Source organism: Panthera uncia, chromosome D1 (assembly GCF_023721935.1).
Source record: "Panthera uncia isolate 11264 chromosome D1, Puncia_PCG_1.0, whole genome shotgun sequence".
NCBI classification, from domain to species: Eukaryota; Metazoa; Chordata; class Mammalia; order Carnivora; family Felidae; genus Panthera; species Panthera uncia.
Genome location: NC_064808.1, coordinates 57,854,593 through 57,880,582, shown reverse-complemented (window position 1 = coordinate 57,880,582; position 25,990 = coordinate 57,854,593). Strand labels below are relative to the sequence as shown.

General features: G+C 38.3%; 1 protein-coding gene across 4 annotated transcripts in view; it reads left to right on the top strand.

Moving 5' to 3' along the window:
• GDPD4 (glycerophosphodiester phosphodiesterase domain containing 4) overlaps nt 1–25,990 on the top strand; it is a 177,455-nt gene that overhangs the window by 51,973 nt on the left and 99,492 nt on the right. For all 4 annotated transcript variants that reach the window (XM_049652732.1, XM_049652731.1, XM_049652726.1 and 1 more), the window contains exons 5-11: nt 3,360–3,419; nt 10,711–10,809; nt 10,881–10,974; nt 11,823–11,897; nt 12,668–12,813; nt 13,186–13,268; nt 16,984–17,140. In XM_049652732.1, coding sequence (XP_049508689.1) covers nt 3,360–3,419; nt 10,711–10,809; nt 10,881–10,974; nt 11,823–11,897; nt 12,668–12,813; nt 13,186–13,268; nt 16,984–17,140 — 714 coding nt within the window. The remainder of the gene's footprint in view (nt 1–3,359; nt 3,420–10,710; nt 10,810–10,880; nt 10,975–11,822; nt 11,898–12,667; nt 12,814–13,185; nt 13,269–16,983; nt 17,141–25,990) is intronic.

Here is a 25,990-nt window from a genome sequence, read left to right as displayed (position 1 = left end):
CAAATCATAAAAAGAAATTATCAAAGACAACACCCAAAATGCAAATAATTCAGTTAAGAAATATTCGGGAGACATGAATAGACACTTGTCCAAACAAGATATCCAGGTGTCTGACAGACACATAAAAAGATGCTCAACATCACTCATCATCAGGGAAATACAAAGCAAAAACCATGGTGAGATACTACCTCATACCTGTCAGAGTCGCTAAAATTAACAACACAAGAAACCATAGGTATTGGCAAGAATGTAGAGAAAGGAGAACGCTCTTGCACTGTTGGTAGGATTGCAAAGTGGTATAGCCACCCTGGAGAACAATATGGAGGTTTCTCAAAAAGTGAAAAATAGAACTACCCTAAGATCCCTAAGATCCAGCAATTGCACTATTAGGTATTTTCCCAAAGGATATAAAAATCAGATTTGGATAGATACATGCACCTCAATGTTTATAGCTGCGTTATCAATATTACCCAAACTGTGGAGAGAACTCAAATGTCCGTTGACTGATGAGGGGATAAAGAAGATGTGGTGTGTGTGTGTGTGTGTGTGTGTGTGTGTGTGTGTATTTACAATGGAATATTACTCAGCCATCAAAAAGAATGAAATCTTGCAATTTGCAATGTTGTGGATGTAGCTTGAATGTATTATGCTAAGCAAAATAAGTCAAGTCAGGGAAAGACAAATACCATATGATTTCATGCATATGTGGAATTTAAGAAATAAAACCAATGAAAATATGGGGTGTGGAGAAAAAGAGGGAAACAAACCTTAAGAGACTCTTACAGATAGAGAATACACTGAAGGTTGATGGATGGATGGTGGTGGGAGATGGGCTAGATAGGTAATGGGCATTAAGGAGGGTGCTTGTTACGATAAGCACTGGGTGTTATATATAAGTGATGAATCACTGAATTCTCCTGAAACCAATATTTCACTGTATGTTAACCAACTGGAATTAAAAAAAAAAAATTGAAACACACAAAAATACCAAATGCTATTCCTCTAGTCCAGGGGCTGAGTACATTTTAGCAAGTATTTTGGCAATATTGACCGTCTCTGTTGCTGACATAGTGGTGTAGTGTGGTATGAGAAATTCAGGCCAAGTAAGAGAAAAGTCTGTAGAAGTGGAAAGCTTATGGGAGGATAGCTTTCAGGTAATGGGAGTTTTCCAGTGTGCACTTACACATAGGACATACATATCTTTCTCTGATTTCAAAATTCCCTTTCCTTAATTTTTTTAATGTTTATTTGTTATTTTGAGAGAGAGAGAAAGCACGAGCGAGTGGGGGAGGGGCAGAGAAAGGGAGACACAGAATCTGAAGCAGGGTCCAGACTCTGAGCCATCAGCACAGAGCCTGATGTGGGGCCCAAATCCACAGACTTTGGACCGTGAGATCATGACCTTAGCCAAAGTCGGTATCCCAACCAACTGAGCCACCCAGGCGCCCTGATTTCCTTTCTGATATAGAAAAGCCCAACCCCCCAAATGCATTGCCATTTGCATTTTTCAGCAAATTTGTTAATCATTATATGAATGATAAGTGCTGAGTATACCGTGATCAACAAAATATATGCAGTTTCCATTTTCATGTAGGGCACTTCAAAGAGATTGGTATGAGATGTAAAGTTATAGTAATGTCTTAATGAGTTTAGACTCTAGTAGGGCAACTAAGTCACAGACAAAAGTAGCTAACACAGGCAGAGCATTATATTTGTCATTAGGCCTAAAAAAAGTTCTGCATGGGTTCTGAAAAGGAAGAGGCAACTTGCAGCCAAGAAGATTAAGTAAGACTTCTTGTAAGAGGTGTCACTGATGGGATGTGGGATTTGGACATGTGTATATGGGGATCAGGGAAGAACATTCCAGGCTGTGGGAACATCAAGACAAAGTTGGCAAGACAAAAATATGGAGTGTGACTAGATCAGAGGGAAAGGTCAGTTCTGTTAGAATGTAGAACATAATGAAGAATAATTGGGAACCAGGCTCAAAGGATAGATAAGCTTGTGACAGATTTTGGAAGGTCTGGAAAGTAAGACTAAGCCATTTGGCATAAGTCAGATTTCTATTTTAGGAAAACCATCCTGGAAGTTGTGGTGTGGAGGGTGGCTGTAGGCAGAGAGGTTGGATAGAAACTTTTCTTTTTAATGGGGAAAATGCAGGTGAAAGATGTGCTCTGAGCCAGACTCTGGCCACTGAATTGTATTGCTTTTATACACGGTGAACATGAAATGAATGGTATCATTAGCTTCTAAGGTGGGAATGAGTTCTAGTGTCTAATAAAGCAATATATTACAACAAACTTTCTATTTGGATATAAGCAGTAGCAACAACAACGAACAAAGAGGAAAACCTGAGTTCTATTTCTGTCGTTAGGTTACTTTGTAACCTTGGTCAAGTTGTATACCCTTTGAGCCTCAATTTCTTTTCTTTCAAATGAGAATGATATTTAATAAAATGACATTTTATGGGGCTGGATAAAGAACAAATGAAATAAGATACATAAAATTATTTTGATAAAAAGGTTAAGAGCTTTATAAAGTCCAACTCTTGTTAATATCCTAAGTATCTGAGGGTTCTGATTTTGTTTGCATCTCCATACTGACTTGGTGGCTGGCTAGATTTACAATCAAATCTAATCGAGATTTATTGAATAAATACCAAGGGTTAACAACAGTGGTTAACAGTTGTAACAATGGCACTGGTTTCTCAAGAAAAAGTTTTTCTATTTTTAAATTTTTTGTTTTTCTTTTTTTTTATTTTGAGAGAGAGAAGAGCAAGTGAGTGCGTGGGGGAGGGGCAGAGACAGAGGGAGAGAGAGAGAATGCCAGGCAGGCTCTGTACTGTATGACGGCTCAATCACATGAACCATGAGATCATGACCTGAGCTGAAACCAAGAGTCGGATGCTTAATTGATTGAACCACCCAGGCACCCCAAGAAAGAGCTTTTAAATAACCAATGGAAGGGCTGGCCCTTGTCCTCTCTTTTGTCACAAGTGGGTCTAAGTCATACCAGGAATACAGTTCACCATAGGGAAAATAAATTGGTAGGAACTCAGGAAGGATATCAGTGTGGTGATTGTTATGAAATACCAGAGGCAATAATAATTTTCGGGGTTGCTGGTGAAAATTGCGAATAGAAGGTGACATTTGAATTGCCTTTGAAGCATCAGTGGCATGGGGAGGGAGAGCTTTTCAGGCAGAGGGGCAGCATGACAAAGTACCAGAGGCTGACAAGTGCAGGTATAGCAAGAAGTGAATGTAATCCTAGACTCTGAAAGGAATTTTGAACTACAGAACAGTGCTTTGGACAGCAACTTGATTTCAAAATAACCTCCTTTTTCTTCTTTGCTTTTCCAGGTACTTGCATTTTTGTTGGTTTGGGAAGGGTATGAACTATACCTGCACTGGTGTCATAAGGTAGGACACTGAACCTTCGTAGGAGACTTTGGGCCAGGATTGAATGTGCCTCTTAGGCACTCAGCATGAATTAGAGTCACCTTTTCTTTCATTGTTCCTGTTAGAAAGAACTGATCTATTTACACTGTTTTAATTGAAAGAATTCAATTTCTAACATGTAACTGATTTACTGAAGGAACTGAACTCAAACTTTGTTTTCTCACCACTTTCTTGTTAAACTCACTCTGTGACTCTGCTCTTCCCATCCCAAAAATGTCTTAGGCAAGCTCCAGTACTTTCTCAGTCCTGTAGAAAGTTGCAAAAACATTCTTATTTCAGTCATTAAAAATTTCTGTTCATTGTAATAACCCAAACTTCAACATTATAAGACTTTTCCTCTCCTTCTTTGGGCCTGACCCAGGCATGGAAGCCTGCAGTGATAGTGAGAGTGTGATGGTCCTTTTACCTCTCTTTCACCAGAATAGGGCCCAGGGAAAGAGGAGATAGGATAAAAGAACGTGGTTGCACAAGGATGGGCAAGAGGGTCATCTGGAGTTGATGCTGTCAGGACCAGGTAAATGCACAGTTGTTGGCTATTTATGCCACCGGCTTTTCCTGTGTGTATTTTCAGAGAACTTGACTGCACCTTTCTTGGTGCAGAAATATCCCCAGAAATTTCTCTCTTGAGGTCTTTTTGACCCTCCCTTAGTTTGGAGCCCTTTAAAATTGACTTCTGAATGATGTCTCTCAGAGGATCATATCTGGTCTACAGAAAAGTAGCATCTTTGCCCCAACATCTGTGGACATGGCTCATTTCCAACTAGCCTCCCTCATTTTGTTCTGCCACGGGCTTGAGCAGCTCCAGCCACAGCCTCTTGCTTTTTTATAGTCTTTTCAGGCATGGTTTGATACCATTCATTGTTTTTCCTTAAACCTAGGAACATACCAAACTCTGAGTCATCCCCTTAAATTTCCTCTTACTCAAACGAGAAGTATGAACTGGAAATGTAAATTTAAGAGTTACTAGAAAAGATCGAAATTGAAGTCATAGGATCTTATGGGGAAAGTATGTAGATTGAGAAGTGAGAAAATAGGCCTTATTGAGATCACCAACGGTTTTGGATTTGGGATGCCATGATCAGTTAGTCACTACCAAGAATCCTGTGAAATCTAAAAAAGAAAACAAATGAATAGACACAAAGTCAGTCCAATAAATGCAAAGAACAAACTGACAGTTTTAGGGGAGGGGAGTGGGAAGTTTGGCAAAATGGGTGAAGGGGAGCAGGAGACACAGGCTTCCATTTATGGAATGAATGAGTCACAGGAATAAAAGGTACAGCATGGGGAATATAGTGGTATTCTAACAGTGTTGCATGGTGACAGATGGTAGTTACACTTGTGGTACGCCCAGCATAAAATAGAATTGTTGAATCACTAAGTTGTACACCTGAAACTAATATTGTGTATCAGCTATACTCAATTTTTAAAAAAAAGAATCCTTGTGAGTAAACCATTCTGATTGCCATTCCAGGCTTGTGCCTATTTTAGAAATCAGGCTTACCTTGCTTCTGGCAGTTAGTGCTGCTACTTGACCTCTGTCACAGCAGGATCTCATTATTGCCTTGGAAATCAGGAAACCAGTTTCAATGGCAGTATCTTTCACCTTTATTCAGGCAGAGATTTAGCCACTATAGTACTTTTCAAGGATACTGACACTTTCCTCATTAGTGTATTTTTCACTGTCCTCTGACACCTCCCATAAAATATGGGAAATGGGTTACCTGATCATAGGTGATAGCATTCCAGCAAACTTTTCTCAATAAATCTTTGGGTTTTTCTTCCTATATTACAGCAAGAAACTGCTGGCACCTCAATTTCATTAAGCATAGGCCACTAATGAGCCAAGGTTTCAGGTAACCAAACAGTTAGAACCACTTTGAGATGTGTAATACCTGGATTCTAGTGTATTCAATTCAGAATCTCTGGTAAGTGCACTCCTATCAATCAGTTTAGCCTCATCTAAAATGTCTAGCACCCTTAGGATTCAGTCATAAATATTCTATAGGGGTTTTGGTCAATGTAAATTAACAGAGCCTTTGGACTCTGGGATCTAATTCCAGTTATCAGTCTGTAGGAGATGAGAAGTGATGGAAGTGGGGAATGAGAAGAGTTGGCATCCTCTTGGCAGGTAACTACCTTGGTTGTGTCTTCAAACCGGACTTGGGAGGAGAGACTACTTCTATTAGCAAGGGAGATTCTGTAGGGCTTGGAGTTTCAGTTTTAGTATACTTAGAGTAAACCCAGAAGGAAAGGGTTAACATTAAGCCTATAACCTATTCCTCTTCTACCCAGGGATTCTCAGGGAGGAATGAATGACCTCGATCAAAACTTAATAACCCAACCTCCTGATAAACACACTAAGGATATTTGTTAGCCAAAAGGCAATACAGAGTCCTTGTCAATGAAAATTTCTGGCAGAATATAACTGCTAGATATAAATCAGGGTTGCTTATTGTAAATAATCCTGGAATTTATAGATATATACACATATCTAGGTAAGTATCTATGTATAGATATATATACATGTGGGAGACATGGCCGGCTGGAGTTGTATAATTAGTGGGATATAAGATAAGGATGCCCCATAACCAAAAAGGCTCCTTCTTTGAAGCAATGTGTTCATATAACTTTGCTCAAAACATACCTTACACTCGGAGGAAATGAAAACACTAATTTCAGAAGATATATGCTCCCCTGTGTTTACCGCAGCATAATTTACAGTAGCTAAGATATGGAAGCAGCCTGAGTGTCCATCGATGATAGATGAATGGATAAAGAAGATGCAGTATACATACATAATGGAGTATTATGCAGTCATAAAAAATGAGATCTTGCCATTTCAACAACATGGATGGACCCAGAGGGTATTATGCTACATGAAGTAGAGAAGATAAATACCATATGATTTCACTTATATGTGGATTCTAAAAAACAAAACAAATGAACAAACAAAAAGCAGAAACAGATCCATAAACACAGAGAACAAACTGGTGGTTGCCAGAGGGGAGGGAGTAGGGGATAAGCAAAAAGGGGGAATGATGGACGGAGTGGGAGGTCTAACTTCCAGTTATGGGATGAATAAGTCACAGAGATGAAAGGTGGTACAGAATAGGGAATATAATCAGTGGTGCTGTAATAGTGTTGTGTGGTTGGTAGATGGTGGCTCTCCTTGTGGTGAGCATGACATAATATATAGAGAGACTTATTCAATCATTGTGTTGTACACCCAAAACTAATGTAACATTGTGTGTCAACTATTTCAATGAAAAAAACACACTCCACATGTTAAGCCACAAAATCAGAATGCATCCTTAAGACATTTTTACGAGTAGCTGCATTTGAAAGGATCACATTTCCCCAAGGGAATATGTTTTATATGTACCTTATAATTGCCTGTATCCTTTGAATCATTAGTAAGTTTGCTGTTGAGTAGATCATAGAACCCAAGAGATTTATGTGAGTCTGCCTTGACAAACCTTTGTGTTGGGATGCTTCTGTTTTGTTAATAGGTTATTTAAGACTTTTGTATCTATGTACATAGGAGATTGGCATATGCAGGCATACCTTATTTTACTGTGCTTCACTTTATTGAGGTTTTCAGATCTTGTTTTTTTACAAATTGAAGGTTTGTGGCAACCCTGTGCCCAGCACGTCACTGGCACCATTTTTCCAACAGCATTTACTCACTTTGTGTTCTGTATCACATTTTGGTGATTCTTAAAATATTTCAAACTTTTTATTTATTATTATATTTGTTATGATGCTCTATGATCAGTGATCTTTGTGTTACTATTGTAAATGTTTTGGGTCACCATGGACCACACCCTTATATACGATGGTGAACTTAATTGATAAATGTGTGTATTCTGACTGCTCCACCTACTGGCCGTACTCTGGTCTCCCTTTCCTCAAGCTTCCCTATTCCCTGAGACTTAATATTGAAATTAGGCCGATTAATAGCCCTATAATGGCCTCTAAGTGTTCCAGTAAAAGGAAGAGTCCCATCTCTCATGTTAAATCAAAAGCTAGAAATGCTTAAGCTCAGTAAGGAAGGCATGTCAAAAGCCGAGATAAGCCAAAAGCTAGGCCTCTTGCACCAAACAACCATGCTATGAATGCAAAGGAAAAGTCCTTGAAGGAAATCAAAAGTGCTATTCTGATAAACACAAGAATTATAAGAAAGCATAAGAGTCTTATTGCTGATATGAAGAAAGTTTTGGGGCGCCTGGGTGGCTCAGTCGGTTAAACGTCCGACTTCGGCTCAGGTCATGATCTCGCGGTCTGTGAGTTCGAGCCCCGCGTCGGGCTCTGTGCTGACAGCTCAGAGCCTGGAGCCTGTTTCGGATTCTGTGTCTCCCTCTCTCTCTGCCCCTCCCCCGTTCATGCTCTGTCTCTCTCTGTCTCAAAAATAAATAAACTTAAAAAAAAAAAAAGAAAGTTTTAATGGTCTGAATAGAAAATCAAACCAGCTATAGCATTTCCTTAAGCCAAAGCCTAATCCAAGAGGAAGGCCCTAACTCTCTTCAATTTTGCGAAGGTGAAGAGAGGTGAGGAAGTTGCAGAAGAAAAGTCTGAAGCTAACAGAAGTTGGTTCATGAGGTTTAGGGAAACAAAATGTCTCCATAACATAAAAGTGCAAAGTGATGCAGCAAGTGCGGATGTAGAAGCTGCAGCAAGTTACCCAGAAGACATAGTTAAGATAATTCATGAAGGTTTGTGTTGATTTGCTTCTGTTTTGTTAATAGGTTATTTAACAAGAGATTTTCAATATAGACAAAACATCCTTTTATTAGGAGATGCCATCTAGGACTTCCACAGCTGGAGAGAAGAAGTCAGTGCCTGGCTTCAAAACTTGAAAAGACAGGCTGACTCTCTTGGCTGGTGACTTTAAGTTTAAGTCAGTGCTCATTTACCATTCCAGAAATCCTAGGGTACGGGGGAATTATGCTAAATCTCCTCTGCCTTTGCTCTATAAATGGAACAACAAAGCCTGAATGGTAGCACATCTGTTTACAATGTGGTGTACTGCATATTTTAAGCCCACTGTTGAGACCAACTGCTCAGAAAAATTTTTCCTTCAAAATATTACTGCTCATTGACAACACTTGGTCACCCAAAAGCTCTGATAGAGATGTACAATGAAATGAATGTTGTGTTTGTGCCTGCTAATCCAACATCCATTCTGCAGCCCATGGATCAAGGAGTCATTTTGACTATCAAGTCTTATTATTATTTAAGAAATACATTTCATAAGGCTATAGCTGCTGCAGACAGTGATTTCTCTGATGGATCTGGGCAAAGTAAATTGAAAACGTTCTGGAAGGATTCAGTATTCAAGATGTCCTGAAGAACATTTGTGATTCATGGGAAGAGGTCAAAATCTCAACATGAACAGGACTTTGGAAGAAGTGGATTCCAACTCTCATGAATTACTTTGAGGGATTTAAGACTTAAGTGGAGGGAGTAACTGCAGAAATAGCAAGTTGGTAGAAATAGCAAGAGAACCAGAATTAGAAGTGGAGCTTGAGGATGTGACTGAATTGCTGTAATCTCATGATAAAACTTGAATGGATGAGAAATTACTTTTTTTTTTTTTAAAGAGAGAGAGTGTGTATGTGAGTGGGGAAGGGGCAGAGGGAGAAAGAATATCCCAAGCAGACTCCATGCCCAGTGTGGAGCCCAATGTGGGGGTCAGTCTCACAACCCTGGGATCATGACCTGAGCCGAAATCAAGAGTCAGACGCTTAGTTGACTGAGCCACTCAGGAGCCCCAAGAAGTTACTTCTTACGGATGAGCAAAGAATGTGGTTTCTTGAGATGGAATTTACTCCTAGGGAAGATGCTGTGAAGATTGTTGAAATGACGCAAAGGACTTAGAATATTATATAAACTTAGTTGGTAAACGTGTGGCAGGGTTTGAGAGGATGGACTCCAGTTTTGAAAGAAGTTTTACTGTGGGTAAAATTCCGTCAAACAGCATCACATGCTACAGATAAATCGTACATGAAAGAAAGAGGCAATGTATGTAGCAAACTTCATTGTAGTCTTATTTTAAGAAATTGCCACGGCTACCCCAGCCTTCAGCAACCACCACCCGGATGAGTCAGCAGCCATCAACATTGAGGCAAGACCTTCCATCAGCAAAAACATTATGACTCACTGAAAGCTCAGATGATGGTTAACATTCTTAGCAATGAAGTAATTTTGAATTAAGGTATATACATTGTGTTTTTTGACATAATGCTATTGTACACTTAATAGACTATGGTATAGTGTAAGCATAATTTTTATATGCACTGGGAAAGCAAAAAATTCATCTGACTTGCTTTAGTGTAATACTTGCTTTATTGTGGTGGTCTGGAATATGTCTGAGGTATGCGTGTACTTTTTCTTTTTTGTAATGTCCTTCTTGACTTTGGGTGTGAATGTTTTGTTGGCTATACAACACAAGTTAGAATGTGTTCCCCCTTTTTCTGTTCTCTGGAAGGGTTTGTTAAAGATTGGAAATATTTGTTCAATTAACCATTTAAGCCAGCAAAGCCTGGATATATTTTATGAGAAGGTTTAATTATGGATTCAATTACTTTAATATAGATAGGTAATGGAAAGGAAGTAACTAAACACTCTTTAGAGGGCAACACAGATGTAGAAAAACTACATTTGTTTTTAAAGGGGAAAAACTTAAAGTTATGTATTCTTGGTCTCAATGTTTTCTTTCTCTGTAAAAGTATGTAGTGTTCTTGTAGGAAGATTTTTTTTCCTTTGTTCAACAAATATTTATTGGATGCTTAGTATGTGCCAAACACTCTGCAAGGCAGTGAGGATATAATCATAAACAAGTATTGTCCTTGATGCCTTGATGTTATAGTCCTTTGGGGGAAACATACATTGTTTACTTGTGATTGTATTGAGTAATATAAAAAAGTAGTGAACATTTGTAATGGCCATTGCTGAAGTTGAGTGAGAGATGCCAAGCAATGTTGAGGGCTCAGCTGAGGCTGGAGATGATAAATTAGTAAAGGCGTCAAACCACATAGCTGAATAATTCTTTTCCAGCCATGCTGTCCTGCAAAGACTTGCATACAAAGAAGGTAAGTGAGTGGATCCAGTCCATATTGGGGGGTTGCAAGACAGATTAAAAGGATGACGGAATGAGGTCCCTAACATTGTTGGGACACACATACAATTCCCAAGGAGAGTTCTGATTCAGTCTTAGTGTCTGGAAGTCAGGAGATCCTTTCTGTTTCCCCAGATCCTGATTCTGCTAATGATTCTGCTATGCTCGTTTGTTTTGTGGATTTTATGCCAACTCTGGCAAGAGAGGTGGCTGACAGCTGGGCTGTCACTGCAGGTAAGCATCATCCTATAGGTTTGGCACTGTCTGTCTAGATGTGTTTAGCCTAACTTTTGGCTTTCTCCCAGATCTTTGCTCCCTATATGCACCTGAGTGGCATAACTGTGATGGTTATCCTTTCCTGGCCTGTGGCCTTCTACTTGATCCATTTGGAAGAAGAAGGTATGTCATGTGGACGGAACCCTGCCTGATTCTTTCAGCTCAGACGTTAGCTTGTATTCTCCACTTAGCAAAATGCAAGCTTGGTAGATAGCCACCACTACACCTCTTGGAAATTCATTTAGCTTGTTACTCGGACGTGCTCTTTCTGGTCGAATTCACAACCATATGTGGCCTGTCAGCATTTCCCTAACCCAAAAGTCTCATAATGAAGAGGGATTCTTCTTCTAGAAAAATAAGAATTTTCTCTATGTTATTACATATTGTCTGATAATGGATTTAGGGTGGGGTGAGAATAGAGGTACATTTTAATTTGACCAGTGATGGTACAAGTCACAGTTCCTTTTGTTTGTATCACATATTACTAGTTTCGGCTAATGAACTTATGATAGGTCCAGATACCCCTGGTTCCATCCTAGTCGTTCAAAGCTGTCTCCTATGAGTCCCTGACACACCTGGGGACTTACAGCAGAAACAGCAATGTCTGCCTCTGCCACTGATTTCCTCTCCATTCTTTTCTTTGCCCTGATATCATGGAAACAAAAGAGAATCACAGCCTTATACTAAATGGTTTTGAAGTTATCTTTCAGCTGAAGTTATCTTTCAGCACCTTTACTAAAAAAAACTAGGTTCTTTTCTGGGCATCTCTCTTTTTACTATTGGTTAAACAAGGAGTGTTTACTTCCTGACTTGTGGAAGGATGCAGGCAAAAGAAAGACTGGCTTGATCCTTTGCCATTGTGTGCTTGTACAAGTGTTTATGAGTAAGTAGTGGATTTTAGGAAATGTGTCTGGGGCAAGATCTTAAAGGGGATAATAATGAACTCTTCTTTTTCATTTCCTAAATTTTAGTTAGAATGAGAAGATACAAGATGATGTATGACAGAGAAACAGCCAAGGGATGTAATATACTCACAAAGTTGAGAGGTTAGAGCTGGAGATCTAGATTTACAAGGACTGGAGCATAAGTGGTAACTTAAAAATGTGCAACTTGGTAAAATTTTCAGAAGTCTAAAATAGTAAGTGTTGGGGGAATGGCCAGCGGTAACAGGTCTTGTGGACGGGCTTGGTGGGGGGTGAGGGAGAGAAACAGAAGAGCAAATGCCGAATACTTACTGATTACCTGTTATGACTCATCATTGTACTATCAGTTCTGTGAGGTATGTTTTAGTAAGATAGCCCCATTTTTCAGGATGAAGAAAATGATGACCCAGAGAGGTTAAGCAACATGTCCTTAGTGACGCAATTACAAAGTGGTGGAGTCTGGCTTTGAATTCAGATTCACCTAGTGCCCCTTCCACTAATATTGCACAGGCTTAAATATGGGCACTTTAGGCCCATCTTTAAAAGCTTCAGGGCTTTCTCAGAACCAGCCAAACTGCTCTTCCTCCTGAGAAGGTATCCCTTAACATTCTCGCTTCATCCTGCCTCCTGCACAGTTCATTCCCTTGTAAATGTACAGTTCTAGGATTTCTTTTCTTAATAACAATGCTTGTATTTGGATATCCCTGTACCTTCAAATCACTGAAAATTAGTGAGGATGTGACAGAAATGGAGAGTAAATCAGCCAGTCCACAGAGTCTATGAAACCGATAGACTAGCTATTTACTGACTGCTCCTGGGATAGTTAGTTGCTTGGAGATAGTTCTCTATTCCTCTTCTGCTTTCTTCTCACTTCTTCTCTCCTAATTTTTCAGCTCTACAGGTGACTATTGGACTGCCTTTTTTCCTTATCCTTTTATGTCTGTATATTGTGCCATTGGGGATTCATTCTCCCTGCATTCAGGAGGAGGATAAATTGGGACCCAAACCAGACTTCTTTGGACATAGAGGTGCGCCCATGGTAAGTCTGAGAATAGTGAGTAGAGGTATGCATGGGGTGTGTGGATGAGAGAATGGGACCTCAGAACCATAGGAATCCCTGCAGAGGTAAAGGGGTTGGCTCGAAATGACAAGAAAAGGAGTTAATTGTAGAGGTTGGACTTGAACCCAGGCCAGCTAACTTTTGGGTTTTCTCTGCTGTGCCCAGTGACATTGCCTCACATGAGCAGATTGAGTAGAGGAGAATATAAGGCAGGCTTTTTGAAAAAATTACCAAGGGATCCAGACTCAGCTTCCTAAAGCACTTTCATTACTACATTTTCATTACAGCCATAAAGGAATGTTGGGAAGAGAGACTCTAAGGTATAGGGGCTGATGTTCTTTTCTTCCACAGTTGGGGCCTGAGAATACCATGATGTCCTTTGAGAAGGCTGTTGAACAAGGGGCCTATGGGCTGGAGAGTGATGTACAATTAAGGTAGGAAAGCAGGGGCTGGGGTGGGGAGGAGATAAGGCCAGTGCCATAGAAGACAAATAGTATGGCCCAAGATGTAGAGAGGGCAAGCCCTGGGAAGTTTCTCCTGGTGTTCATTTGGCACATATGCACATAGCACACATGCAAACCACTTCTTCCTTATGAACCATACATCTGTACCCCTGCATTCTCAACATAGTCTCATAAATCATATACATGCTATATAGCCTCTGTACATAATTCAAACCGTCCTCATTGCAAAGCATTCTAACAGTTTAACCCTATGCATTCTCTTAGCAACCTTCTTAACATTCCCTGGGAACCTACTATATTCTAGGCTTTCTTCCGAGTGCTAGAAAGAGGCAAATAAGAGGTAGCCATGCCTAAGAGATGTTGCCATCCAGTGAAGGAGACATGGCATATTTACAATAGCCAGAGTATAAAACCATTTGTGGTAAGTTCCTTCCAGAGATGAATAAGTCAAATGCAGTGGAACCTCAGTGGAGGAAAAGGCCACCCACCACCTATGGTATGAAAAAGATCTGTGTCCTCAGAATTGTGTTTGTGTTGTCTTGAGGGAAAAATATCATTTTACCAATCAGATATGGGGAAAGAAGGTATTCCAGGTAGAGGAAACAGTTTATTCAAAGGCATCTGAATGAGAAATACAAGTTTGTAGATTAGCAAGCTAACCTGTATGGATTCTAAAAGTGATATGTTCTGGGGACAAGAGAGGCTATATGAGGAAGAGGTATGGCTGTAAGGCTCACTAAGGCTGGATCATGGAGATCCCTAAATGTGTAATAGGTAGCTATGGTAGATTTTAGAGGACAGATTACTTTATTGTTTTAGAAAGACTCATCTGGCAGCATATGAGGGAGAGTTGTCAGGGAAAAGGGTAGTAGACTATAACAGTGTCCAAGAGAAAGCAAAAGAAGATGGATCAGAGTAGGGGTGAGGACAAAAAGACATGCTTTGCTGTAGAACCTATGTACCTGGGCAACTGGAAATAGAAAGGCTTCATCTGTACCATGGGTATATTAGATAATGTGGTGTATACAAATTCCCTTTACAGCCTTTCTGTGGAGCAAACAGAAGAGAAATTAACATTCTGTTTCACAGATGAGGAAATGTGGTTTGAACCTAGATTCAAATAAGGGAAGTGTGTTATTAAGGTTGTAAGGCTAGAATGTAAATGATAAAGCCAGAATTAAAACTAGATTTCCTGACCTCTGACTGGCATTCTTAATGTTAAATGACAACTGTTTCATGCAGAATGTTTGACTCGGGGTTAAAAATAGATATTCTACCAGAGCCCCTGGGTTCATTTGTTGAAGTGCCTGGTGGCCCTGGCATAATGTGGTAAAGGTGCTGAGCCAGTGAGCTCCTGGCTTACTGTCTTTCTCTCTTCTATTATTGCTGTGACTTCAACTTTGATGCAGATGATCCTTCCAACCCCTCAGTTTCTTTGCTGGTTGTCTCTGCACCATCCACGTTTATGGTCATACCCTAAAATTTATCATTACCAAAAATTGCATATCAGAGTCCAGTCAGGACACAAATACCACACCAGTAACTTGAACAGTAAAAATGTAATATCAAGAATTACTAGGAAGTAAAATGTGGCTAACTACCAAAAGAGGTGAAAGGGAACCTGAGGGAGTATAGCTACTGGAACTTCTGTTCCAGATAAAATGGAGTAAGCAGATTCTCTATAGTTAAGATTAATTTTTCCAAGAATTACAAAAAAAAAAAAAACTGGACAAAATTCACCTACTTAAAAGTGCACATCCTGCCCACTACTTTCAAGAGCAAGAGACATAAGTGACTTTCCTAACACACAGAAACAGACACAGAGAGCTAGGCAAAATGAGGAGACAGAGGAATATGTCACAAATGAACAGGATAAAACCACAGGAAGAGACCTAAGTGAAACAGATATAAGTAACATGCCTAATAGAGAATTTGAAGTAATGATCGTAAAGATACTCACTGGACTTCAGAAGAGAGTGGAGGTCATCAGTGAGACCCTTAAAACAGAGATAGAAAACATAAAGAACCATTCAGAGGTGAAGAACACAATAAATAAAAATACACTTGATGGAATAAATAACAGGTTGAAAGAAGCGGAGGAATGGCTTAATGACCTAGAAGACAAAGACAGAGTAATGGGAGGTAATCAAGCTGAATGAATGAGAAACAAGAATCATGAAAAGGAGAATAACTTAGGGAACTCAGTGACTCCATCAAGCATAATAACATTCACATTATAGGTTTCCCAGAAGGAGAAGAAAGAGAAGAGGAGAGATAGAAAGTTTATTTGAAGAAATAAGGGCTGAAAACTTCCCCAATCTGGGGAAGGAAACAGCTATCCAGATCCAGGAGGCATAGAGATACCCCAACAAAATCAACCAAAATAAGCCCACACATAGTAATCAAAGTGGTAAAAAGTAATGATAAAGAAAAAGACATAAAAGCAACAAGAGAAAAGACACAAGAGAAACCTTATAAGGCTATGAGCAGATTTTTCATCAAAAACTCTGCAATCCAGAAGGGAGTGAAATGATATATTCAAAGGGGAATAGTCTACAGCCAAAAGTACTTTATGCAGCAAGGCTATCATTCAGAGTAGAAGGAGAGATAAAGAGTTTCTCAGACAAACAAAAACTAAAGGAGTTCATGATCACTATGCCAGCCCTACAAGAAATGTTAAAGGGGACTCTTTGAGTGGAAAGGAAAGACCATTAGAGTTAATAGGAAACACAAAAGCAGTAAAAATAAGTATTTCTGTAAAAATCAGTCAAGGGACTCACAGAACAAAAGGATGTGAAATATTATACCATATACCTAAAACATGCTAGCCTTTAATGTTTGAGAAAAGGAGAAAAGGAGAAAAATGAAGGAGGGTAAAAAGAGTGTTAGTCCTTTAAATTTCCTGGCAGTCACTTTAGCCAGAAAGGGAGGACTTTGCAAGAGTGTGAGTAGGTACAACAATGGCTGCTTGACTTTCTGTCTACCCTTCTGTGTCAAAAAGCAACAGTGACCAGAACACAGATCCCCTATATTTGGATTACAGGATTGTTTTTGCCACTCTGGCTCTCACCAGCTGCTGTTAAAGCTGCCTTTAGAACTATCTACAGTTTTTTGCCATGTGGCTGGAGTGGGGGATTGGTAGTTGCTACTGGGCTAAGACCTAAAATTGACCCAAATTAACCCTGATTTAAGTGCAAGCCTTCCTATGGAAGTTGTAAGCGTTTAGTATATTCCAGAGTTCCAAAATAGTTATATTAGACGGAGTCTGCCAGTACAATTGTTGGTAGTTGGTGGAGCTACAGATTCCTGGTGCTTCCTACTCTGCCATTTCCCCAGCAACCTCTTTTCTTTCATTTTTGAAGGATTTTTTTTCAAAAAAATTTTTTGCAATTTTGAGAGAGACAGACAGACAGACAGACAGGTGCAGAGAGAGAGTCCCAAGCAAGCTCTGTGCTGTCAGCACAGAGCTAGATGCAGGTCTTGATTTCATGAACCGTGAGATCATGACCGGAGCCGAGATCAAGAATTGGATGCTTAACCAATTGAGGAACCCAGGCACCCTCATTTGGGAGGGAGTAAGGAACCCCAGTAAGACTTGTGACATTGATGGGCTTTCTGAGAACCCTGTCCACCAAGGTGGCTGAGTTCAGCCTATCTCCCTCTTCTTTTCCCCTTCTGCCCGCAGTTATGATCAGGTGCCTTTTCTCATGCATGACAATGACCTGAGAAGAACAACCAATATTAGGAACGTCCAGCCAAATGCCTCCATCACACATTCTAGCTTCTTCCTGTGGAGTTTCCTGTCGACTCTGAACGCAGGCAAATGGTTTGTACAGTCACAGGTAAGACACATTCCCCAGCTCAACAAACCTGTACTGAATCACTCTACTGTACGAAGTCATATGCTTCTCCTAGAAATAAAGACAAGCATACACAAGATTTCATCCCCGTTTGGTAGCAGAACTGTAGCATTGACAGGAGGGCTTTTCCAGAAATGCACCCGGTCTGACTGCTACTTTCTATATTCACTAAAAATTCTGAAGATGAACTTGCCAACTTACTTTTGTCATTTAATTCCTTTTTATCCAAGCATCTCATAAACTTTCCGTGTATCTACATTGTACATAGCATTTTCCTAGGCATTTTGAGTAGCTCACAATTATAGATGAGGCATACTGGGAAACATATTTGGGCTTGACTCCTTTTTATCACTCAATAAATATTTATTGTGTACCTTTTGGGTACTAGGTATGTGGAATACAATGGCGAATAAACACATACTCAGCCCTAATGGAGTTCACAGGCTAGAAGAGACAATTACAGTACACTGTGATAAGTACTAAACTAGAGTCAGATTGCTTAGGAGCACACAAGAGCAACTTCTAATTCAGTCTGAGGGATGGAGTTAGGGGAATCTTGAAGAAGGAGATAAATAGCCTAGTAAAGGTGTGGTAAAATATAAAGCATTGCCGTATACAGTGTAGTTTAAAGACAAGAGTGAATGCTTCCACTGGAGAGAGTTAAAGAATACTTCATGCAAAGGTATCATTTGATCAGAGGAAAGATCATTATTAATGGGAACCATGGGCAATGATGATGATGTGTTTCAGAGATTACAGTATACAGGAACAAGAGTGAAAATGGTGTGCATGTGTGCACGCATGAAAGAGGAAGAGAAAGATAGAGGGAAGGAAAGAGAGAAGGGAGGTAGGGAGGAGATGGGAGATAGATTTGGAGAACAACCTCAGAAAACATGCTGAGAGGAGATTATAGCAGTGCTTAAATAACTATAGAGTTAGAGAGTTTAGAATTATCCTGAGTATTTTAAAGTAGCTAAAATAAAAGGTCAGATTTGCAAATGGTCAAGATCAAACCTGCCTTCTCAAAAATATTAAAGAAAACAAAACAGCTTACAGTTTTCAGCTAATAATATGTCTAGAGGAAATCCATGTAACCTAAGTTATACCAATCAAATATATTCCTTTGAGAATTTGATTTTGAAAATAAACATCTGAGCATGGCAGAGAGCAGGCATTCATATTGCTAGCACCTGTAGCATCAGATATAGTGTGGTATGGAGTCAGCTGTTGTAATAACTCTCTTATCAGGTAATTATAATTAGGAAAGTAAGTCTTAAGGTATTTTTAATTGTGTATTGGGGTAGACTGGAATTTTACTTATATTTGATATTAATCTTGATAATTTACTGGATCCTTTTTCATGTAAAAATGGTGTTAAGTAAAGCATTATGTAAAAATAGACTTACCCATTTCAATTTCATTCTATTAACTAGTGTTAATAGAAGAGATAGCTGAAAATGGATTTGTAATTACTGTATCTTCTCAGAAAACTTGTTCTTATAGGGGTACATAGCCTATAAATACTGTTTCCATCTGTGAAAATAATAAGATTACTCTGATATTCCAGGTTTCTGTGTGTATGTAGGCTCTTTGTGTGTCTCATCATACACGAATAAATAGACACATACAAACTAGCGATGTTCCATTAGAATGTATATATTAGAGGGGCGCCTGGGTGGCTCAGTCGGTTAGGCGGCCGACGTCGGCTCAGGTCATGATCTCGCGGTCCGTGAGTTCGAGCCCTGTGTCGGGCTCTGTGCTGACAGCTCAGAGCCTGGAGCCTGTTTCGGATTCTGTGTCTCCCTCTCTCTCACCCTCCCCCGTTCATGCTCTGTCTCTCTCTGTCTCAAAAATAAATAAACGTTAAAAAAATTAAAAAAAAAAAGAATGTATATATTAGATTAGTTAGCCATAGTTAATGTTTTGGCAAATGTGTTCCAGATGAAAAGGCTGATACTGTTTCTGATGTATAATGTATGGCTCATAAATTCTTACTTATTTTCAGTGGTAGGGTTGGATATGTTATTGTAATACATTTTTGTGGATTTTTTTTAGGATTGATAGTTTTATTTTAGCATATTTAGGTGGCAGGCTTACACTATTTAGTTATACTATTACTATGGCTACTGGGGAGTATCCTGAAACCTGGAGTTCAAATATGGTTATCTAGGGGGCCTTATTTTTAGATTTAATGGTGATGTTTTCTTTGCTTGCATGCTGTGCAGTCAGGGGTGGTTTAAGTGGTATTGGCATGTGATTTAAAAGGTTTGGATATTTGGATACTTTTTCATAGCAAAGAGATTGGTTTTCTTTGTAAAGATTATTCAGGTCACTCTTCATTGGATTTGTATAATTGTGGAAAGATGATGGTGGTGAGTTGATCACTATTTGTTAGTATATTTATTATTCTTTAGATTCTTGGTGAAAATTAAATCGTTAATCTGATCGATAATGAAATAAAAATAGAAAAGTGCTGGTAATTATTCCTGAAAGCTCAGCTGAGTTCCTGTTTCTCCAGAAAAACCAACATTTTTGTAGTTTTCTTATATCCTTTTGTGAAAGTATAATTCTCAAAATGATAAAAATATAATTCTCATGCAACTAGATAGTGAGCGTAAATTTTATTTAGCACATAAATGAGAGAACAAAGCAGGATGGCAAAACCCACTCAAAAGAGAAGTGACAAACCAGCATGCATATAGTCAGCGCAACAAAGAAATGCTGAAATTAGATTGCTAAGTTAGATACAAACTTAGTATATTAACTAAGTTACAATAAACTATACCTTTGGAGTTATCTTCTCTACCAGAAAAAATCATTTGTGTCTCTACTGGACAAAAATCATTTACATTTTTATCAGTTTTCCACAAGCTAACATCAAACTTTCCATAGTGTTGCCTTAATCAGTAGTAAATAGTAATTCAAACAAAGGTAAATTCATTCCCCTAAGAATCTGTTGACCCTTAGATGGGTTTGTTAAAGAATGTGCTAATGTGACACTGTATGGTCCAGCAATCAACTTTTTGCCTTGTTTCTAGTCCGAATAATTGAACAGTCTCTTTTTGTATTCATAATTAACATCTATAGATTATTTAGAGTCTGGGCTCAGTGTGTTATTGTTAGCTTTATTGTGTTATTTAGCTTTATTAATTTACATAACTTTAGTAAGAAGGGTCATTTAACACACATAAGGATCCTTGTTGTATAATCAGCAAATCTAGAGCCAGATTGTGTTAAACAACAGCTAAGTCTGTCAAATTAAGTTCTGTCTGGAGATTATGTACAGAATCCAAAATTTTATTTTTAATAGTCCCTATCATTCTAGAGCTCTTTTCATCATTATTATTTATAAAATAAGAAATTCATTTCTACCAGTTTTGACCTGTATGCCTACAACTGTGGACAAATTCCTTCTGCTAGGCAGTGACCTTTCTTACTACTTGTAATGCTGGGGCAGTGTGCGACAACAGATACAAGTTTGCTTAGGAAGACTTATGAGCATGGATTTCAAATATCAGTTACATCTATGTCCTAAACAGAGACTGGGGACTTTCATATCTGATTGAATGGAATATATTCTTAAATATGATCCTCTAGATTTGGCCCTGATTGCACAGTTTGTTAAATTATATCTGAGTGAAAAGGAGGACAGATTTTTATTCAACTTCTGTAAATGACTGCAGTGCCATGAAAAGTAGAGACTCAATAAAAAGTAATTATATCTGAATTCTGTGGAGTCAGTGAGAACAAGATACTAAATACAAATAATTTTTTTCCCAAGTATAACAGAGAAAAGTTAAAATAGATTTTAAAATAGCAGTAAGTGGGATGCCTGGGTGGCTCAGTCAGGTAAGCATCCAACTCTTGATACTGGCTCAGGGCAAAATCTCACAATCATGAAATCAAGCCCTGCGTCAGGCTCCAAATTGAGCACAGAGCCTGCTTGGGATTCTGTCTCTCCCCCTCGCTCTGCACCTACCCATACTCTCTCACTGTCTCTCTGTTTCTCAAAATAAATAAATAAAACTTAAAAAAATATCAATAAGTATACACCTATCAATAATTACTTGGAATGTAAATAGACTAAATGCTCCAATCAAAAGACATAGGGTGACAAAATAGATAAAAGCACAAGACCCATCTATATGCTGCCTATAAGAGACTCACTTCAGACCTAAAGACACATGCAGAATGAAAGTGAAGGGATGGAAAAGCATTTATCATGCAAATGGAAATGAAAAGAAAGCCAGGTAACAATACTTATATCAGACAAATTGATTAAAAAAATTTTTTGATGTTTATTTTATTTTTGAGAGAGAGAGGGAGACAGAGCATGAGCAGGGGAGGGCAGATAGAGAGGGAGACACAGAATCTGAAGCAGGCTCCTGTCTCTGAGCTGTCAGCACACAGTCCGACGCAGGGCTTGAACTCACAAATGCAAGATCGTGACCTGAGCTGAAGTTGGATGCTTAACCGACTGAGCCACCCAGGTGTCCACAGACAAAACTGATTTTAAAACAAGACCATAACAAGAGACAAAGAAGAATACTACATAATCATAAAGGGAACGATCCAGTAAGAAGATACAACAATTATAAATATTTATGCACTCAACATGAAAGCAACCAAATACATAAAGCAACTAATAACAAACATAAAGGAACTAATTGATCATAATACAATAATAGTAGGGGACTTTAACACCCTATTTGCATCAATGGATAGATCATCCAAACAAAAAATTAACAAAGAAACAGTGCCTTTGAATGACATACTGGATTAGATAGATGTAACAGATATATTCAGAACATTCTATCCCAGAATAGTAGAATACACATTCTTCTCAAGTGCATATGGAGCATTTTCCAGAATAGTTCACATATTAGGCCAAAAAACAAGCCCCAACAAATTCAAAATGATCTAAGTCATATCGTGCTTCTTTTGACCACAACACTAAAAAACTAGAAATCAACCACAAGAAAAACAAATCTGGAATGAACACAAATACATGGAGGTTAAATAACATGCTAATAAAAAATGGGTCAACAAAGAGGAAATGAAAAAATATGTGGAAACAAATTAAAATGAAAACACAATGGTCCAACACCTTTGGATGCAGCAAAAGCAGTTCTAAGAGGGAAGTTTATACCAATACAAACCTACTTCCAGAAACAAAAACAATTTCCAATAAACAACCTAACCTTACACCTAAAGGAAGTAGAAAAAGAAGAACAAGACCCCAAACCAGTAGAAGGATGGAAAGAATAGAGATCAGGGCAGAAATAATTGAAATAGAAACCAAAAAACAAAAGAAAAAATCAGTGAAACCAGGAGCTTGTCCTTTGAAAAGATCAACAAAATTGAAAACTAAAGGTTTTTCAGACTCATCAAAAAAAACCACAAAAGAATAAACAAAATTCAGAAATTAAAGAGGAGAAATAACAACTGACACCAGAGTAATATGAAGGATTATGAAAGAATACAAAATTATATGCCAGCATATTGGACAACCTAGAAGAAATGGGATAAATTCCTAGAAACATATAACCTACCAAAATTGAAGCAGGAAGAAATAGAAAATTTGAACAAATTCCCTGCAATGAAATTGAATTAGTAATCAAAATTTTTCCAACAACAAAAGTCCAAGACCAGACAGCTTCACAGGTGAATTCTACTAAATGTTTAAAGAAGACTTAATACCTATTCTTCTCAAAATATTCCAAAAAATAGAAGAGGAAGGAAAGCTTCCAAATTCATTGTATGAAGCCAGCATTACCCTCATACCAAAACCAGATAAAGACACTATAAAAAAAAAACAAAAAAACTATAGGCCAGGATCTCTGATGAACATAGATATAAAAATCCTCAACAAAATATTATCAAACTGAATCCAATAATACATTAAAAAAATCACTCACCACAATCAAGTCTGATTTATTCCTAGTATGCAGGGGTGGTTCAGTATTTGCAAATCAATCATCATGGTACGTCACATCAACAAGAGAATGGATAAAAACCATATCATTTTAATAGATGCATAAAAGCATTTGACAGAGTACAACATCCATTCATGATAAAAGTCCTCAACAAAGTAGGTTTAAAGGGAACATACCTCAACATAATAAAGGCCATCTATGAAAAACTCACAGTGAACATTATACTGGCAAAAAACTGAAGAGTTTTTTCTATAAGATCATGAGCAAGACAAGGATGCCCACTCTCATCACTTTTATTCAACGTAGTACTGGAAATCTTAGCCACAGCAACCAGACCTCCCCCCCGCCTACATAAATAAATAAACAAATAAATAAACCAAAGACATCCAAATCGGTAAGGAAGAAGTACTGTCACAATTTGCAGATGGCATGATACTATATATAGAAAACTTGAAAGCCTCCACCAAAAATACTAATAGAAGTAATGAATGAATTCAGTAAGGTTGCAGGATACAAAATCAATAGACAGGAATACATTAATAATGAAGTGGCAGAAAGAGAAATTAAGAAAACAATCCCTTTTACAGTTGCACCAAAAATAAAAAAGTACCTAGTAATAAACTTAACCAAGGAAGTGAAAGACACAACTCTGAAAGCTATAAAAGTGATAAAAGAAATGGAAGGTGACACAAACAAATGGAAAGACATTCCATGCTCATGGATTAGAAGAACAAACATTGTTAAAATATCTATACTGTCCAAAGCAATCTACAGATTTAATGCAGTCCCTATCAAAATACCAACAGCATTTTTCACAGAAATAGTACAAACAATTCTTTTTTATTTTATTTTTTAACTTGTTTTATTTTTTATTTTTTTTAAATTTACATCCAAATTACTTAGCATATAGTGCAACAATGATTTCAGGAGTAGATTCCTTAGTGCCTCTTACCCATTTAGCCAATCCCTCCTCCCACAACCCTTCCTGTAACCCTCAGTTTGTTCTCCATATTTATGAGTCTCTTCTGTTTTGTCCCCCTTCCTGTTTTTATATTATTTTTGTTTCCCTTCCCTTATGTTCATCTGTTTTGTCTCTTAAAGTCCTCATAGGAGTGAAGTCATATGATTTTTCTCTTACTCTAATTTCACTTAGCAGAATACCCTCCAGTTCCATCCACATAGCTGCAAATGGCAAGATTTCATTGTTTTTGATTGCCGAGTAATACTCCATTGTATAGATATACCACTTTTTCTTTAGCCATTCATCCATCAATGGACATTTGGGCTCTTTCCATACTTCGGCTATTGTTGATAGTGCTGCTGTGAACATGGGGGTGCATGTGTCCCTTCGAAACAGCACACCTGTATTCCTTGGATAGATGCCTAGTAGTGCAATTGCTGGGTTGTAGGGTAGTTCTGTTTTTAGTTTTTTGAGGAACCTCCATACTGTTCTCCAGAGTGGCTGCACCAGCTTGCATTCCCACCAATGATGCAAAAGACATCCTCTTTCTCAGCATCCCTGCCAACATCTGTTGTTGCCAGAGTTGTTAATGTTAGCCATTCTGACAGGTGTGAGGTGGTATCTCATTGTGGTTTTGATTTGTATTTCCCTGGTGATGAGTGATGTTGAGCATTTTTTCATGTGTTGGTTGACCATCTGGATGTCTTCTTTGGAGAAGTGCCTATTCGTGTCTTTTGCCCATTTCCTCACTGGATTCTTTGTTTTTTGGGTGTTGAGTTTGAAAAGTTCTTTGTAGATTTTGGATACTAACCCTTTATCTGATATGTCATTTGCAAATATCTTCTCCCATTCTGTTGGTTGCTTTTTAGTTTTGCTGATTTTTTCCTTCACTGTGCAGAAGCTTTTTATTTTTATGAGGTCCCAATAGTTCATTTTTGCTTTTGTTTCCCTTGCTTCCAGAGACGTGTTGAGTAAGAAGTTGCTGCGGCCAAGATCAAAGAGGTTTTACCTTCTTTGTCCTTGAGGATTTTGATGGCTTCCTGTCTTAAATTTAGGTCTTACATACATTTTGAGTTTATTTTTGTGTATGGTGTAAGAAAGTGGTCCAGGTTCATTCTTCTGCATGTCGCTGCCCAGTTTTCTCAAAACCACTTGCTGAAGAGACTGTCTTTATTCTATTGGATATTCTTTCCTGCTTTGTCAAAGATTAGTTGGCCATCCGTTTGTGGGTCCATTTCTGGGTTCTCTATTCTGTTCCATTGATCTGAGTGTCTGTTCTTGTGCCAGTACCATACTGTCTTGATGATTACAGCTTTGTAGTATAGCTTGAAGTCTGGGATTGTGATGCCTCCTGCTTTGGTTTTCTTTTTTAAGGTTGCTTTGGCTATTTGGGGTCTTTTGTTGTTCCATACAAATTTTAGGATTATTTGTTCTAGCTCTGTGAAGAATGCTGGTGTTATTTTGATAGGGATTGCATTGAATATGTAGATTGCTTTGTGTAGTGTTGACATTTTAACAATATTTGTTCTTCCTATCCAGGAGCATGGAATCTTTTTCCATTTTTTTGTGTCTTCTTCAATTTCTTTCACAAGCTTTCTATAGTTTTCAGCATATAGATTTTTCACCTCTTTGGTTAGATTTATTCCTAGGTATTTTATGGGTTTTGGTGCAACTGTCAATGGGATCGATTCCTTGATTTCTTTTCCTGTTGCTTCATTGTCGGTATATAGGAATGCAACTGATTTCTGTGCATTGATTTTATATCCTGAAACTTTGCTGACTTCATGAATCAATTCTAGCAGTTTTTTGGTGGAAACTTTTGGGTTTTCCATAGCGTATCATGTGATCTGCAAGGAGTGAAAGTTTGACCTCCTCCTGGCCAATTTGGATGTCTTTTATTTCTTTGTGTTGTCTCATTGCAGAGGCTAAGACTTC